The 18,962-nt window shown below is 40.9% G+C and overlaps 1 protein-coding gene across 1 annotated transcript in view; it reads right to left on the minus strand.

Annotated features, from left to right (window-relative positions):
• Positions 1-18,962, minus strand: part of cacna2d2a (calcium channel, voltage-dependent, alpha 2/delta subunit 2a) — a 183,476-nt gene that overhangs the window by 25,824 nt on the left and 138,690 nt on the right. The window contains 5 exon segments of the mRNA XM_034673948.1: positions 3,361-3,439; positions 4,231-4,341; positions 7,407-7,568; positions 8,942-9,041; positions 9,347-9,397. Of these exon segments, the coding sequence (XP_034529839.1) occupies positions 3,361-3,439; positions 4,231-4,341; positions 7,407-7,568; positions 8,942-9,041; positions 9,347-9,397 (503 nt within the window).

Here is an 18,962-nt window from a genome sequence, read left to right on the forward strand (position 1 = left end):
ATGTAGATTGAGAATAATCTAAATTACGTACATGCTTCATAACAATATTGAGTAAAGATTTCACATTTACTTCTACTAAATTGTTCTTAAATTCATATCTGGTTCATACCGGAGATTTTAGTTAAAGCACCTTTAAACTCATCTTAGTGTATGAAATAAACGTGTACACCATTTTTCATGGTGCAGTTCCGCTGCTCAAGGATTTTTCTTTTATTATGAATGACCATTGTGCATTAAAAGAATATTTCATCCTGGTTATGGATTATAAACAGCACTTTGTCAAAGTATTAGCATCACCATTACGGCACGTTATATTTGCTGCTTTTATCCCCTGTTTCACCTTTTTTCTTTGAAGATAACTCTCTCCTCTGTTTTGGATTTTGTCTCACTGTCTGAGAGCACAGAGGAATGTTTGCATTGTCCTCAGAGTCACGGAGAGGTTACTGTCTTCTTAAGATGGCAGTAAAGCTCAAGTGAGACAACAGCTAGCATCTCAGAGTGGCCTAGTTCTGTTTGTGTAAGTGTGTGTGTGTGTGTGTGTGTGTGTGTGTGTGTGTGTGTGTGTGTGTGTGTGTGTGTGTGTGTGTGTGTGTGTGTTGCTCTTTGTCTAATGTGTGTATGTCACAGGTGAAGGGTTAGAGCCTGTGGAAGTGTCAGGGAGCTGGCTCTGTAGGAGCGAGATACCAAAGAGTAATAAGTAGTGACGATATGAGAGGACAGCTCCATTGAGGCTGCTGTGTCAACACTATTGTCTTATGTTGGCATAGGCTTTAGTACCATGGTAATCACTACAGTCGTGAACAGCAAAGAGCGTGTTGGCACAGAGGTGTAATCCAGGACTTTCCCCAGTCTGACAGGGAGATGGCATGGTAATCATCCTGCTACCAGACTCCTCCTGCTAATTAATAACAACTTCTGGGGAGATACTTCTGAAGCACTCGGCTCCGCTGGCAATAAGCTAATCAACTGAAGCAGTTAGCCTAGGCTTCATACAGACAGCTGAGGGCCTCATAAAGGAGCAGCTTTAGATAAAGTGGAACACAGAGAAACATTAATAAATCAACCACAAAACAGAGAGAGAGAAAACTGAGCATAACAACAACAGTCTGTGTTAGGTTTAGGACTAAATGAGCTGGAGTGGAGATGAGATTCATGCAGACAAAGAAGCTGACAGGAGGAGAGGCTGAATCATGTGTGCTGTCAGGCTGTCTGTCACAGGCAGGGCTGTCTGCTCGCCAGGTTATTTCAGGGACTGTGGCTACTTTAGATTAATAAAATATCGATTTTATATCAGAGTGAGACAGACAACTGGAAAAACTCAGTGATGATGCGTTTCTTACTTTGCAGGCAGGATTTGATGTTCACCTTGTTTAATAATATTCACAAGATAAATAGTTAATGAGTATTAGAACATCAAGACGGAAAAAAGTGCTTCGCTTGCACTCTTTTGATAGAAAGCTTCAAGCTAATTCCTCTCCTCTGACAACAGCATGCGTCACTGATTGGTGATATCAAATGTGTACTATGCTGTACCTCTAACCACACCCTGCAGTGAAGTAAGTCACAGAGAAATGGAGTACATGATCTGGACATCACAAGTCAATGGAGGGGAGTTGTTTAAATCTAGTTATTACAAGGTTAACGTTTATAGTTTGTATTACATAGTTCGAGCTAAGTAGTGTACTGGTACCAAGCGGTAACCTCTAAAGTTGCAATATGTACCAGGAGTGCATTAAAAAAAAATCATATTAATTTTGATTATATTACGTCTAACTGTTATGCATAATGACCAAGCAACCTCCGGTCTAAAAATATGAGTCCAATGCGGAAGTGCTAAAAGCTGCAGTTCATCGAGGATCCGCTTGAGGCTGGCTCAGGAAGTACCAGAGACCACATACACATCAATTCAAAACAGCTGATCTTTACAGTGTAGGCTGGATAGCTCATTTCTTGATCGGCTCACACTGTACGGGGGGTGAATTTTTTTCTAACGCGGCAATTTCGAAGATATTGAGATTACGAGTCCTCCAATGAGAGGCACAGCTGACTGCGGGAACACTGTAGCTTTTGGCTAGGAGGCTCAAAGCCTGCCTCTTTACGTCACAATTGCTCGACAGCAGCACTAGGGCTGCCGCTGACGACTGGCCTCAAAACAGCTCTTCAGAAACAGATGGGTGACGTCACGGATACTACGTTCATATTTTAAACAGTCTGTGATAATTATGCATTATAAAGGGTGTTGCAGCTGTTTGCAAGCCAGCAACGCTACAGCCTAAACTCTTCATCTGTGCCTGTTTCTAGCTTAGCCAGAGGTTAGTTGGAGTCAGCATTTCTAATTTGGCGACCGCTATATTTGGGCGTCATAACACCTCTTCAGAAACCAATGGGTGAATCACTGAGGCTACAACCATATTCAAGCAGTCAACAGGAAGAACCAGATAGAACCCAACCTCTGTCAAATTGCCTCTCAGTGTGAACATGGTATGTGAACCACCAGGAAGCAGACACATCTGGGTGTAGATGCTCTGCTTGAATGTATCAGAGATATGTATCTTGTATTTTATTGTGTGTATGGTTGTGCATTGTTTGTCGTAAACTTCAATCTCTTGAAAGAGAGATTTTTAATCTCAATGAATTTTCCCTCCTAGTTAAATAAAAGTTAAATACAACTTAATATTCTGTACTTAGCTAGACTATTCTCCACTGTTGTCCCCAGTGGCAGATCGTGTCTTGCAGCTACAGTTGACTCTCACTGTCCTGCTTTACTCAGGGAATCTGTGTTCAGCTCTTGAGTGACCCAGCACTTGGTACTTTGGTAATTATTGTGGTGATGACAAGTTAATTGCTGATGATGATAATGGAAGGTCTTAAATTGTTTAGTATCTTCATTGTAGATGTTCCTTGTTTTACAAAAAACAAACGTATTTACTTTTGTGCATTGCCTTTGCACTGCTTGGCAGTACCTGCATCCAAATGGACTTGAAGCACTTTGTTACTCTTACTGATCTTGTTTCCTCTTTTCTAGATCTTTGCTTGAGTTGTTCTTGTTTTTGTATGTATGTCGCTTTGGATAAAAGTGTGGGCTAAATGACATTGTAACATTGTAACATTGTAATAAATTAAATAATGGGTTAACATCTCTTGCCATGGTCATGTTTGATACAGTGAGTACATTTTTCTGTATTAATATTTGCTCAATAAATGTGCAATGGCAAGTTAGCTCTGTTCCCTTTTATGTAATGTCTTGATCAAACCCACCAATCCATAAATTAATGTACAATACACTCTTCCTCCAGAGCCACCGCCAGCACACGTAGTTTTTATATATTCACTTTGCCAGAAAGCACATCATCCACTTACCTTTATTGGCACAGGCTATCCACTGCAAAGGAGTGACATCATAATTATGCTGGCCAACAGAGAAGGTGAACACACGGACCTGGATGGGGAAAGAGACAAGTGAAGAGAGAGGGGATAAAAATACATATCAAATGAAGTTGGAGCTAGAGTGAAATAAACTTCCTGCAGAGATGATAAATAGAAATAAAGAGTATGATGGAAACTTCCCTCTTGATGACATGAGAAAAATCTTGAGCATGGTTAGACCGGCCTTCTAGTCAACTCACACCACTGTCTCTCACATGAGTGCAGGAAGAGAGCTGTCAAATTGCAGATTATGCCTTTATGACAGCAGCCGTCACGAGGGAGCTGGGTAGTAATGGCTATCACAATAAATATCAGTGGGGCTGTGAAATGTGGGACAGGAGGGGCTGGAGTGGAGGCAAGACTGGAACAAAGACACAAACTGAGCGTGTATTGGCTGTTATTTTATGTGCTCTGGAGATGAAGTGGCTAATTAGTCAGCAGGTCAGAGCTGTTAACACTGGAAGCAACACAACAAAAGAGATGGAAGGAGATGGAAAGAAAGGGAAACAGGCAAAGACAGAGAGGGGGAGGGAGAGAGTTGAAGAAAGGCCAAAGAGATGAATCACAAGAAGAAAAATCCGGAATCAAAACAACCAAAATGGAAGTGAGGAAAGATTGGAGTTGTGTGCACAGATTGGAGTGTTTGGCATGTCTGGAACACGTCTGCCTGTGCAATAATGAGAAACTGTCATCAGAATTTGGTGGGAGACGGGATGGGATAGACAGTTTCTGGACATGCATGATCTCTCAGACTGGCAGAGCGGGCAGATGCCATAGATAATAGCCTGATGGGGACAGACTCACCGTTTTGTTGGGCCAGTTGTACTTCTCAAAGATATCCTGTGCACGATCCTCCCCGCCATCTGTAAACATCATTATCATCTTATTGCAGTTGGCCCTTGGGGCACTGCTCTCCTGTGGCACATGAAGAGCGAGGAGGGAGGAGAGGAAAGCACGAAAGAAAGAGAGAGAGAGAGAGAGAGAGAGAGAGAGAAGGAGAGACATTACCCATGAATATAAAGGGAAAGTGATTGTTCCAGAACATCACTTGAAGCAGCGTGGTGCTGTGGTAAAATGTCAAGTAAGAAAAGGGGAATGTTACAAAACACAAATATTACATACTACATATCTTAATGTTGCACTGATATCTTAATGGGTCTAATATAATATTAGATTTAATGCATTTGTTAAAGCTCTGATTTTTGACTAAGAAGATGAAACTGTGGAGGTTTGTAGAGGTGCCTTAATCCATATAATGCACCTGAGCAAAAAAAAAAAAGTATTCTTGAGGAGAGGATTTCATCAAAGTACAGTTTTTCATCAAAATCAACTCATATCCAATTTGTGTTGTGTTTAATTCAATGTTGACTAGATATACACTGTAATGCTTAAAACTTTCATCAACAATCGTATCCAAATTTAAGCTACAGAGGTATAAGCTGTTTGTTACTCGGAACCCCCTGACATTTAAAGGTCTCAACTGTCTCTTTTGAAGACCTCTGCTGAGTTCAGCAAAGTCTACAAATCCCAGTTAGGTTGTAACTTTACTGCTCTTTCTATTACTATTTGTTTTGGCCATCTTGTTAGCTACAGGCGTGGTACAGCCAAGTAGCACATTACCACATGGTACTATTAGACTGGTTCACCTCACTATTAATGCGACTCAATTCTGAATTTGCGCATCTGAGGGTTCTCTCGCCTCAGCTGACCATGAAATAGCCTCCTCTCCGCCATGATGAAGGATCTTCCTTTTAATGTGCCTGGAGGAAACGATGATCGAGGAGAGAGGAGGCTTCTAGCGGAACACTGGTCTTTTGACCAAAAACCCAACATGATTGGTGCTGCACCTCTGGGAAGATCATTATTTATATATCCTTTATAAATGTTACTCTCACAGCGTGCTGATATAAGGAATGATTTAAAAAATGCTAACACTCCACAATATTTTGATGCACATTAAAGCTATATACCAGCTGTTCTAATCACACAATGTGGTGGCATTGTATAAAGTACAAGTTTGTTTTTTGTTTTCACTTTATTTAACAATAATGTGAATATAAACTGACACAGCTCAGCTGTGTTTTATTGTGCTGATCACATTAATGCAAGTAAATAAAGAGCCATAGGAATCATACTACAAAAAACTGGTCTGTTCATACATTAGAAGACTTTATATGAAGATTAAACTGTTAAAATTAACAACCATAAATAATAACACAAATTATCAGTCGTGTTTAATAATTTTCATATCTCAATGAACAAATGTGAACTTTCTTATGACTAAGGTATCTGTTTGTGTGTGAAACCAACTAAAAAGATTTTCAAAGGTTTTTTTTATTTTAAATAAGGGGTTCCCTGGATGTTTGTACCACTTGTCATCAGCATCTGATGCAGGGAAAGGATGATTTCTCATTTGGTAAATATGCCTCCTCTGCCTCTATGTGTCTCCCTTGTGTCTCTTTACTTGCAGAAGGAGTTAAGATGCAAGTAAACAGCGCGAGTGAAGGACACAAGGGGATACATTAATAAAATGAGGCAGCATTTTCACTGGTCACACTGGGATGATAGACATAGCCCACTTTTAAGATGACAAAAAAGGTATTACAAGTGTCTCATACACTGAACTTTATAATTTCTTTACCTACACAACACCATTGTTAAGTAAAGTCTTCTCCTAATGATGTAATTCTTCACTTGTTGAAATTTGCCACGACTTTCCTTTAAAATCATTAAAAAACCATTGTGCTTAATGTTTGAATGTTTGTGCCATTACATTTGTGGTCATGATTTCAATTTCATACTGATGGCTTGGAAAATGCCTGTTGCAGGATACACCACATTCATTGATATTATGTTTAAGAGCAGTCATCTGATACATTGTGTTATAAGAGTAAAACAGGGATTTACCCAGGCAATCCCTCTATTAAGAGGAACCAATAATAGTCATTATCCACATCTTTAAGTATGTCAGCGCCTCACATTTTGTTGCAATAAACTCATCTAAGATGTTATTCATTACTTTTCATTGAACATTTATAAATTGTGGAGCTTATATAGGCTTCCTCACATTGCAAGAATTTTAAGAACTCATTTGTAGTAAAGATCATTAGTCAAGCGTTAAATTTGATTTTGTCAGAAACACTTTCAAAAGCATTCCAGCACAATACACTCTTAGCCAGGCATCAAGTTTTTAGCATTCAGCTTTCAAACATCCCCCTCCTCCTCGCCCCCCTGCCTGCACAGCAGCTGCCATTGATATGCAAGCCAGCGGCATGTCAATCTGACAAGATTCTAATAAAGATAAATAATATTGCTACAATTACATATTTTTATTGTGCTTCTGTCACCAATCATGGCCACAGACAGCGATTAAAAGGGCCTTTTTATTTCTCATTCTGCTGGCAAGGGAAGGTAGGAGGAGGAAGAGGGAGGGGGGGATGCTGGGAGGGGGGCAGCTGGCACTTGGCTCGATGCCTCCGAGCCCACCAGAGGAATATAAAGTGTCTGTGGCTGATCTCCTCTGGGCTGCGCTCATCAATCAACCCATCAGAGCCCATTAGGGTGGCAGCCTCTTAAAATACACAGCAGCATACGGAGCTGAGGCAGCACCTGTGTTGGGAGCACGTGGACGCCTGCTGCTGACAGACGTCACTACTGCGCCGGCTGCTGCAGACGTAAGCGTGACTCAAACACAACAGCAGTTATTATCAGACCCATCTACCACAATGACAGAACCCTGGAAATGTCTCATACCAACCTGGACCAGAAACCGTCAGCTCTGTTTTATCACTTTTAATTCTCTTTTATTAAGTAGATTAGACGGTGACCCTGACTGGATGTATAATAACATGCTGGAGCTACAGAACATGGTTCCAGGATGTTACTGGAGCCTTTTTTCAGGCACACAGCTCCTCAGCTACACACAACAAAAAAACATTCTCCCTGCTTTACCCATCCCTGAAAAGCTTGTTGGCTCTTACATTGAGAAGCTGTTCAAAGGCGAATGTGAAGCCAGACTTGTAATCTGTGGTTCCCTTGGCTTGCATATGCATCACAGCCTCCTTGAAGATCTTCTTGTTACGAACGTTGGCTTGAACCAAAGTCCGGAAGCACGGAACAACTGCATCAGCCTTTTCATTGAACTAGAAGAGAAAATACAAAGACACACATGAGGTTTATGAATACTGTCTTTTCTGAATATGGGGCTGTAATGCTGTGTCCTCTCTGTATCATAAGTGTGAAGCAGGAGGCAGACGTGGGTGTGTGGAGATGTAAGCTGCCCTGCTACTCCCTGGCTGGCACTAAACACAGGTAATTATAACTTTCCATACAAAGAACAGGTGCACCTAAAAGCCAGTGCAAACCACTGACAGAAACCCAGCCAAGGTAATATCACCTGTCTCATCTCATCCAGCACATTAGTCTAAAACTGTGTGCCTGTGTGTGCAGGTCAGTGTGTGGTGTATCAGTGTGCATTTCTCTACTTGTGTGTAGAGTCTATGAGTGATTATAACATTAAGCTCAATGTCTGTAATAGCAGGTTTCTAGCAGATTTCTTCTTGAAGGTCAACTTCAAAAACCTACTGACATTTCAACAGCAAGATTGATGTCAAACATTATGCGTGAGAAAGCTGACATTTTTCATGCGCTGGTTTTGTGTCTTATTTAAATAGACTAACAAAGAAATCAAATGCACCTACGTAATCAGAGCTAATGTAGAATGTTTGTCACTTTTCAGTAGCACAGCTCTTGTGTCTTAAGACATTGGAAATACTACATCTATCGCACAGCTTCTGGAAATGTGGTCATCATGTGAAACAAAGCCTGTGGAATCAGAGCTAATTATTTCTACATGTAGGAGAAGAGGCCACTGTTTGACATATATCAGTGTGATGCAGGCTTGAAATAACAGTTTGATTATTTTCAGTTAATTTTTGCTTATTAATTTTCCCCGTTTGCAAATAATTCTGCGGCAGCTTTTGTTAACCCTCACTTTTTTATTAAGGGTGAAAATCAGATGCGTTCCCACCCAGATTACCATGCTCATTCCTTGCTCCTAGAGCGGGGATTTAGAGGCATACAGTGGCTAAAAGCAATGGATTATGAAGGATTACCGAGGGAAGTCTCCAAACAGAGCCACCACACCGAGCCTGTGGATGTGTTTATGTGAGTTTATGTGAGTGCGTATGTGTGTTATCTGTCCTGCAATATAGGATAAAGTTAATATTTCTCTGCACACTGGTCCTAATAGAAAGCTTGGTAATCAGCAGAGAGACGGAGAGAAAGCTGGAAAATGGCCCAATCCTGTGTATGGACAACGGCGGTGGAGGAAAAGCAAATAATGAGGGGAATGCAGGTTTTCTACTGCAAGCAAACAGCTGGGATTAGTATGAGCAGTGACTCACTGCTATATTACTACCTGCTTAATGTATACGACAAATATTTGTTTCATTGTTGCTTTCAGGAGTGATTTGTATCCGTGACTGCAAATCCTGATTTGCAGGTTTTTACTCACCCTGGCCACATTCACGTAGTCGTCATCTGACAGAGTGTCTAGCATCTCGTTCACGGAGGTTTTCATCAGCTTGAGAGTGAGTCCACTCACACTTCCACTCCTGCAGAAAGGACATACGAAAGCCCCATTAGCAAAAAAACAAATCTGAATCCTCAGCTTCTTTTTTTCCCAAAAAAATCCTGAGTGACCCAAGTAACTGTTTTATCTCAGAACAAAATCCACTCATATTTAGGCATGCAAATAAAATGCCAAGTGGTCTCAAATCAAGCCAAGTAAATGATCTTGCTTCCTCTCAGTTGAGGCTTTCCTCAGTCCAACAGGTGGCACTAGCGCCCTTCCCACTCCAGCCAGGAGGAAATGCTGAAACAGGAGGCAGTGAGAGACACAGAGGAGTGAGATACTCACACATCTACAATGATGACCATGTCCTTTGGAGATGATGCACCTTGGATATACCTGCACAAAAAGACACAAAGAACCGGCTTTAATTCGCCCCTGTAATCTTTGAGAATTGCACCAAAGAGAGAAGCCAAAGTCACAAGGATCCTCACCACAATGATATGGAGGGACCATGGCTGAGCCCACTTAAGCTACAGAATACAGAGAGGGCTTATGTGCTTAGAGGAGTTAATAAGTTGTTATATATTTCAGTGTTGGCCGCGGCTACTGTCGACTGACTTCAACAGAGATACTCCTCTTAACTGAATTACAATACCTCCTCTAAATAATTACTGCATAAGCCAAAGTAATTGCTAGTTTATGGTCTAAGTATATTATTACACATTCACAACAATGGCTTGACATTGTGTAATAAAAGCCAAGCATTGCAGCCACAAGGGTAAAAAATCTTACAGGTCTGATACTGAAAGAGAGATATTAAGTGATATAATCTCAAGGAAAGATACTGCCATAGATAAATGTAATGTTTAATTCCTGCCTTGATAAGTGAAATTATTCTTTTTCTTGACTTGAGGCCAGTACAAGTGAACAATCCTGTTGATGTTATTAGAATCACTGATGTTACTTTTAATTACAAAAAATAGAAGAGAGAATTGTATTTAAAAACAGCCTAATGGATTGATTATTTTGAATAGCCATATAAATCAACATGAACAAACAGATCCTTATAAAATGCTTCTTTGTTGTAGTGACATGTACTCCAGCTCCTCCTGTCTTACCTGTTTGGGATTCTGAACATTGTGTCGACACAGATGTCTTATTTAAATTCATCCAGACAAAAGCTTTGAGGACTTTAAATGAGCATAAATGTCTCAGTAAAATAATACTTTCTGCAGTCACGCTTCAGTGACTCACACAGTCTAATATGCTTAATATTCAGTCACTTGAAATTTATACTAACTTGTCAAGGAGCAGCCTGAGTGGAGTTGACCCGTGCTGAGCTAAGTGCTGTCAGTAAAATAAGAAAGCTGAAGTTCTGTTCCCTTGATGACTCATCAGTTGGGCATCAAACACATTATTTACTTTGGCGGCTGCTTTGTTGGGGGGAGGCACATGCTGCTTAAGACCATTCTGCTTCTGCTGCAAAGAGTTGCCTAAAATAGGGCTGTTCTGAGCTGTTCTGAGTGTGTGTCGGCCATGGTGCAGCTTGGGCCCACGAGGATCAGACGCAGCTCAAATACTGAGGCTAGACAACTTGTGTCCTGGACAAGGCGCCATAATGTCCACGGCTGATAGAGGATGACGTACAGAGGAGAATCAAAAAAATTCTGTTCTATGTTGTGGCGATTAAACTTACATTTACTCCTGATACAAAGAGGGCTGACATTGATGGACATTATAGGCCTTACGATGACACATTAAGACGGGGGAGGGGCTCAAATGTGAGTACTAGTTTGACATTCTGAGGAGTGAGCAGGCAAGCAGTTAGCAGGCGTCTAATGCAGAGGCAGAGTAATCATCAGGGGTCTCTTTCTGCTGATTATCAGCTGTTCCGCTGAGTATGGAGAGAAGCCAGCTGCCTGTGGGCCAGAGCGGCTCCTTTCTTATGCGCAGCCAAGCTGATATGGAGGTAGAGTAACAGAGCCCCGGTAGGCTTTGCCACCGCTCCCACAAGTCTCACCGCTCCCACTCACTGGCAGGCGCCACTCCAACCTGCAGACTGACCTATGACCCCGTGTGGAAGTGATGTCCCCCAGCACACCGCCTGTGCCGCTAAAATCCGTTTTTCAGACACAACCCGGGACCAGCTCTGCCGAAAAAGCTGCCTGAAACCCCCAGATGGAACTGAGAGTCGGCACAAGCACTGCCTCACAAGAGGTCGATTAACTGAGCATGCCCAGAGTGAACATGGGCAGAATGTATGTGTGTGACAGAGAGAGGGAGAGAGAGGGGAGAGAATCCAATTATTTTCAATAATAAAGAATGCCACATCAAAGGTAGAACTTACGCAGCTCTCCATGAGTGTGTGGCGTTTGAAATCAGGTCTGGAACCATGAGGCATATTGGCATGCATGACTTTTATCAATTTAATTACTGAAATCTTAATTTGAGGGAGGATGTGGGTGAGGAAGAGAGAGCCGAGACTCCACACAGTGGCGGGTGGCCTCTTTCCATTCGAGAGGGTGCAGTTTGTGAAAGTGATCATTGATGCAGGACGGAAACTCTGCGAGAATGTGGCCCACATCTCCACCTCAGGCTCACAGACTAGCGGAGACACCTCATCTGAAGATTGAAGGAGGGTCATTTGCTGACGGCTGATGCCTGCAGACCAACTTCCGATTTTCATTAACTTCTCTGGTCAGTCTATTTCTCACAGAGGAGAATAGTCCTTTAATGGGACTTGAAGTTATTTGGAAGGGGCTAAATGTTAATTGTAAGGCAATGCAGACTTATATTAGGCGTAGTCATTACAGGTCATCTTCCTCTCCCGATGTTAAAATCTCACAATGGAGAACTCTGCCAGCTGTGACCCTGAAATCTGCAGAGAAAATATCACGTTCAAGCAGATCATTCCCGTCTAACTGTGAAAGAGGCAGCATTGATCAGCAGTAATGGGCTTTAGGAGGAATGTGTGAGCAGTGATGGAGTAGAGAAGAGTTACACATGAGCCAGGATAGCGTCACTCAGCGCTGGAGCCATAGTGCTGCCATGGCTGATTTTCCCCACAGATTGTCTTGGTGTATCAGCAGTGCTCTCATTCTCTCCCTTTCCATTGCCTAAAGTACAATTGAATTTTCTCTGTGCTTCTGAGCAGGGAACAACAGGATCAGAGAGAGCGGGATGGAGTCAAGGATTTTCAGTCTCAAGGCTGATATCTGCGGTTCTGACTGATACAAATCAAGGAATGAGGTCGGTATCAGTGTATATTTCTCCACATTTTGACTCATGGATCCAGATGTGTTGTTTCTGCATGGATTCCAGTCAGTAATTACCTCTCAGCTTCTGCCCACTGATGCCATTCTTTCCCTGTCATTACCCAGTCTCCTGCGTGCCAAGGCCAGGTGACAAGCAGATGGGCCTGGCTGGTGCTGAACTGAGCCCTGTAGCCCACTCTGTCCCATCGCGACACCATCATCAGCCATCAGCTGGTAAATACAACATATCAGCTCACGCCCTCTGTGCCTGTCCACTCAAAGTTTGGTCATTATAAAACCACTGGTGCTGAACCAGAGAACCAGAGGGAGCACTTGCTTTCATACATCAGTGTTAATTTAAATCAGTTCTGTCTTACTCAATTTTATTAGCTTTAAACAGACAATAAGCTGAAGTGAAAGCTCTTTATTTGAGTCCAACTCACAACATACATGGGACTATTGATTCAACCTGGTTATACCTGTTCAGTGTAAAAAGTGTTATAACAAAAAAAAGGACAAGTTTCTGAATTTTGTGCTGACTATTAGATGTTGCAATGCATAATGGTTTGTTGGGGGGTCATCAAACTGACTCTGTACTGTTTGTTTTTATTTAAAATTAGCATTTGAATTCACTAATTTAGAGGGCTCTTGTTACCTGTACAGCAAATCAAGTCTTTTGTTTTCTTTCTACATCTATAGACCAGTCTAATATTCAATAAAGTGTTTCCACACAAAGTGGGAATTTTAATCCAATGTGAAGACCTACTTATTTTTTTGCTTCTGTATAGTTATGAATATAATCTTTTATATTTTTTTTATGTCATTGTTTGTGGTCTCACTCACACACATACAAAGAAAAATCAATATGAGGCGTATGAGCTTGTTTTGTGAGAGCTTGTGATGACCAAACTAACTGATTAGTCAAAATTGGAATTGCCATTTTCATTAATAAGGAAAATGGCCCTGGACTCAGCCCTCGAACAATAATGTGTAAGTGAATAGTAGATGTTTGCATTGTATCACACAATGGAGGAATTTCATGTCTTAATGGATACAACAGGTCCTTATTTTTTTCATTTTTGACACATTATCAACCAAATAAATTGAAAAGCCTGTCTTGCACCAGTGAGAGTAGTGATATGTATTACCAGAAAGTCTGAACATACATCATATATGTCCTGATATGAGTATGTACATACCATCATAGCTTCTACAATCAAGATAAAGGCTGATTTGTGTGTGCAGTAGACATGTGCTCTTTACACTGAGGTGGAACGAGGTATTGCTCAAAATGAGGGAGATTAAAGCAGCAACATTCATAGAGCCCCCCTCCCCTCCCAACACCTACCAAACCCACCCGCCCTTACAACCTGCCACCACTAGCCATAAATCTAAAAGAAATGCATTATACAAGCAATGAACACAATGACATATTCTGCGTTGTGGTGATTGTATTTTGCTCCTTTTGCAGCAGTCTAGTAAAGGAGTCTCATTGGAATTCATGAAATAGTTTTATCATGGTGCACCGCTGTAAAATCAATACATTAACTGTGCCGGGGGGTAACTCTCCTGGGAGATTGTGTTTATGCACCCTGACACATTCCACAAAGTGTTGTGCATTACATTTAAATTGGAGGAATTATCTGCGACATACATTTTGGACGCATGCAATAGATACATGTAGCATGATACATGGAGTGGCTAGGGATCATTTCATTGTATTACAGTCAGTGCAGGAAAGCTTAATGTATGTTTGCAGATGTGTGTGCGTGCTGGCAGATGTCTAAAAGTGTGTTCATGTAGAAGATTTGAACCACCTATATATGCCACATTGCACATTATATATAAATCACAAGGATCAGTGTATGTATCTATGACTCAGATTGTGTATTTGACCTCTGACGTGCACACAGCACATACAGTAAATATAAGCAGAACAATCTCAGAATAATGAGAGAGCTGTATATTAACACAGAAAAACTGCTGCTAATATGAGCATGTGTGTAGGTGTGTTTATGTGCTTGCTCCCATGTGTGTGTGGATTTGTGTTGTGCTGATGGGCTTATTATTTTATGGACTGCTGCTCTCTTAGTGCTCCTGTGGATGTGGCAGGCGAATAAAGATTGAATTAAGATAAAAAATATAGGAGGATGGCGCCCTGAGAGCCTGCAGGAGAAATAGATGTTGTCTGCTGTTTATTTATTCCACTTTCTCTTGATTATTGGAAGTGTTTGAGCCCAGATTCACATTTCCATATTTTCGGAAAAAGCTGAAATTTTATGCTCAATTTTACAACCACTTTACTTTTACAGAATTCTGAATTAATGATGCATATTGGAATACATCAGCATCAGTTATTAGAAGACAAGCATGAGGTTGTTACTGTTGCTCTGTTAGACGTAAAGAGTCTCCTGCTGTGTCCTCCCACATTTGGCTCGAGCTGAAATGTCAAACACTTTATCTGGACTGACACTGCCCAAGCCCTGTGTCACCTTCAGGTTCACTAATAACACATTGGTCTCTCTTCTGTCTAAAGTGGGGTTGGAGAGAATGAAAAAAAGGACGAGGCTCTAGATATTGGGAATGGTATTTTGGGGAGCCTCAGCTTCGAGGATTGACCAGCAGTCATAATATTTACAAAGAGGTTAGATTGACTTTTTGAAGAAATCAATATGTGATATAGACTACATGCTTGCTGTGGGCCCGGGAGCTAATGGGATCTTTGCAACGCTTGGCTAACAGGACTCCATGCCTGTCTCTGGTTATTTCTTTCTTTGCCCTCTCCCTCACTTCACCCTCTGCTTCGCCTCCCTTGATAACGCGAACAGACATTATAATGGACAAATGTTAATAATTAATGTCAGAACAATTGGAGACAATTAAGTGTGTTGACTAGACCATTAATTTTCCTGGAGGCTGTTGGATGGGGGAGCAAACGGGCAGTGAGCCCATCTGTAGAGGCAGGCGGTCTTCAGATCTTTTTTTTCCCTGCTTCAGTGGAGCACCTGGGCCGCTCTGGCCAGGTCACCAACTATCGGTCCCAGGAAGGCTACAGGTCTGTTATGTGGCAAACTGGCCGTGAATCCTGGCTGCTACTTCACTCTCCAAAGTAAATCACATCTTTGACTGGGGGTCTCCTCCCGGAGCAAGCATCGATGTAAATGTTACTGATGCGTGTGTCTGCGATTGCATCTGTGTATTTCCAGTTCTTATAGTAGGATTTGTGAAGCTTCAGTATCTCTCATGCATATCAGCCTGTGCGATCTGAAGTAGGGGAGGAGTGCTGAAAGGTGTGTGGGAGGAAGTGTGACACAGGGAGTGTACTTAAACATTATTTACTCTACATTTATAGCATTCATTTGTTTTTGCTGGTATTACATTTAAACCTCAATTTATCCTTTAGTTCCAAATTATTTTAATGTAAAAATTGTGTACACACATAAAGTGACTTTGCAGTGATTCAAATTTAACTTTCAAATTAGCATTCACTGCACAAGTAGTCTTAAAGTAGAGTGAATTGTCAACTTCAAAAACTAATAGTAACTTTATCTGAGTGGTTCAAATACCTTTGTGTTTGGCACTAAACACAAAACTCGGAGTTGCTTACAGAGTGCTAAACAAGTTGTTGATAAATCATAAGCTGTTGTAATGAAAAAAAAAGAAGTTTGCTAGTAGTCTAGACTAATGTTGCCAAGCTAGCTTTCAATCTTTGACCTTGTTAGCCTGGCAGGGTTCCCACTCTTTTCCAGAGATCATTTTCCAGGACATTTCCAGTGAAGTTTTGAACTGTCAGAGATTTTAAAAAGTTTGAACTGTCTTCCTGCGTGGCGATGTCCATTGTTATCAGCGATGTCTACAACATGCAGTTTCTGTACAGCTGTGTCACTATTTTTGTTCCGTTTGTTTTCACTATGAGGAGTTTGCACTCCTATTAGCTACAGTATGGTCATTGAGCTCTCAGCCTGCAGGGAAAGTTGTGAGGCACAGGCCCCCAAGCTCTCTGCCCGACTCCGCTGGTCACTCTTTAACTTAAATATAGGACTCTTTGAATCAAAAGAGCACTCCACAAGGTTAATTTACCATAAAATATAAACACTATAGCCTACCCCTGTTTTCTGTGAATGCATATTTATGACCCAGTGAGGGAGAAAAGATGTGAAAAAAGTTGCGCAGCCCGACTGGTCTGTGTCGCCGTCTTTTCCAGCACAGCGTGCACTCAGCTTTCAATGAATGGGGATGTGTTTTTTTAATCATGCCAGGTGGCACGCAGTCATGTTAGAATAAATTTTTCAGGACAATACGTGCTTTTCCAGGACATTTTACTTTTTCTCTTATTTTCCAGGTGTTTTCCAGTACTGGAAACTGGTCAACTGTTTTCCAGATTTTCCAGGTTTTCCAGGACGTGTGGGAACCCTGCCTGGGTGTCTAGCTTCCAAAAATACAAATTTGGACATGTCCTCCAAGATACTGAGTGTTGCTTAGGGAAACTTCAAAAAATTAAAAGTCAACACTGTTTGATGAAAATTAAGAGGCTATGTCAAAAGCAAGAGAATAAAGCCAAACTCACTTTAACATCCTTTTACCGTATCCGTCTTAAATGCTCAGGAATCAACATTAACATATAGTTGCTAATGTTAGCAAACTTGCTTGGGTTTAAATCAAGCTAACGAGAGCTAATTTTACCACAAATATTACCATTATTTTCTTAGGGGTATTTTTTTTCAGAAAAGTTGTACATTTCGTCAGATAGGCGATTAAATGTGTAGAAAACATGTCTTCTATGAATGCTCATTAACTCTTCTCTGACTTACTTCTGTCAAGCATCATGCTGCAAGTAGGCAGGGTGTCGCCTAGCAATGCTGGTTGTCAGATGTCACTCATCTGCTGTCATGGAAAACATCGATGCCGAAATTTGAAGCTTAGATTCTGTTTCCATAAAGATGTTTAAAATCATTCAATCTTTTAATATAATAGCTTTTGCTTAATTTGAGGTTTCACTTGTTGTGTAAATGCTCATGTTGTTGTTTATGTTAAAGTTGTTTGTCTAACGTTGTCACAGAGGCACACATGATGGGCTCACTCAACATACGTGGACTGATTTCATAACATTTATGATTGCCTCAGCCTCTCCTCAGGACGTCAGTGGAGGAGACAACATGTTGGACTGTAATCACACAAGTCTGACCTGACATGTCATGACACTCCCCGCCACAGCCCTGCCACTCACGGCGGAGCACGAGTTGCCAAGCAACGGGCCACAGGAATGTCAAAGGCGCCGACATGTGGAGAAGCGCGACAGAAGTGACAAACATGGAGGACCAGAGGGGTGACAAGGTGTTCTTCTGAGCCAAAAACTACACATCTTTGTCCGTCCAACCTTGTCATACGTGCGGCTGCCGCTCAGCATGCCATACATCGCTCTCTGTCTCTGAGTAGAGTCCCACAGGCAAACCAGGTGTGAGAGAATTAAACTCAGGAGCCTTTGGTTGCTGTGCTTACAGATCAGACAGAGACAGTCACATAGTAAAACTTGTGGGGCTTAAGCATTTTTACTGTTAATAGCACTGACTACTGTGACACTGCTACTGTCGATACAGAAACATCTGGTTTTAACTTCATTACTTTGGTAAAAAAGCTGCATTATTCTCATGATTATATACATTGAACTGTTAAGTACTTGGTTTAAATCTTTTACCTAAATTCAAAATCAACCATCTAAATCTTAAATTTCCATCTGAATATTCTTGGTATCTACATTATGTGGTTGTTCTAAATTATTATTATTTTTTTTCACTTTCTTTTTGTTGATTTTTAGGCATAGATAAAAAAAGACAAAAAAAACAAGACAAACATTAAGCACATTATGGAAATAAATAAGCAAATAAGAATAAAATAAAGATGCTATAATGCTGACAGTAGTTGAGGTGGTGAAATTTACAGCACAAATATAAGAGTCATACATTCGTACATTACGAAAACAAAACAAAAAAATAAAAGACAAAGAACAAACAAACAAACAAACAAACCAAAACGTAAGCATGTTACAATGTGAGTTGGTGGTAGCTCTAAAAACACAAGTGTCATCTAAGACGCTGTTAGGAGGGTTCTAGCGCAATGTGAGGTAGCTTGAGAGGGAAGTATGTTGGAAGAGGTCGTCCATTTGTCCAAAAGAGGCTTCCATATTTTCATGAAAGTGTTTTCTCTGTTAGCCAATTTGTATCGCAATCTTTCCATATGCAAAAAATTCCCCAAATCTTTGAGCCATTGCTGAAATGAAGGACTTGCTTCTGACTTCCATATTTATAAAATAAGGCATTTAGCCAACAATGTACATAAGGAAATAGATTGCCCTAAATATTTATCTATGGAAGGGTTTGTGTCTACTGTTCCAAAGATAGCAAGAAGGGGGTCTGGAGTAATATTTTTATTAAAAGCTTTTGAGGTTGGTTTAACTTAAGCGAATCTCAGTTTTAATTCATTTAGAGGGATTAGTCTGACTCTCTGGCTGTGAAGTATTGTAAAATGATACTTTTATTTATTGTATGGTTTTGTTTTACAGGTTATTTATTCCCATCTTTCAGTAAAAAGTCGTTTTTTATTGATGGATAAACGGAATTTTGAACCTTGATGAAGAAGTTGTAAGTAGTTTTTCTTCCAGGATGATCAGATTCTCTCTCTGTTTGGCTACACCTCAACATGCCATTAAT

The sequence above is a fragment of the Notolabrus celidotus genome, chromosome 1 (assembly GCF_009762535.1).
Source record: "Notolabrus celidotus isolate fNotCel1 chromosome 1, fNotCel1.pri, whole genome shotgun sequence".
Taxonomy (NCBI): domain Eukaryota; kingdom Metazoa; phylum Chordata; class Actinopteri; order Labriformes; family Labridae; genus Notolabrus; species Notolabrus celidotus.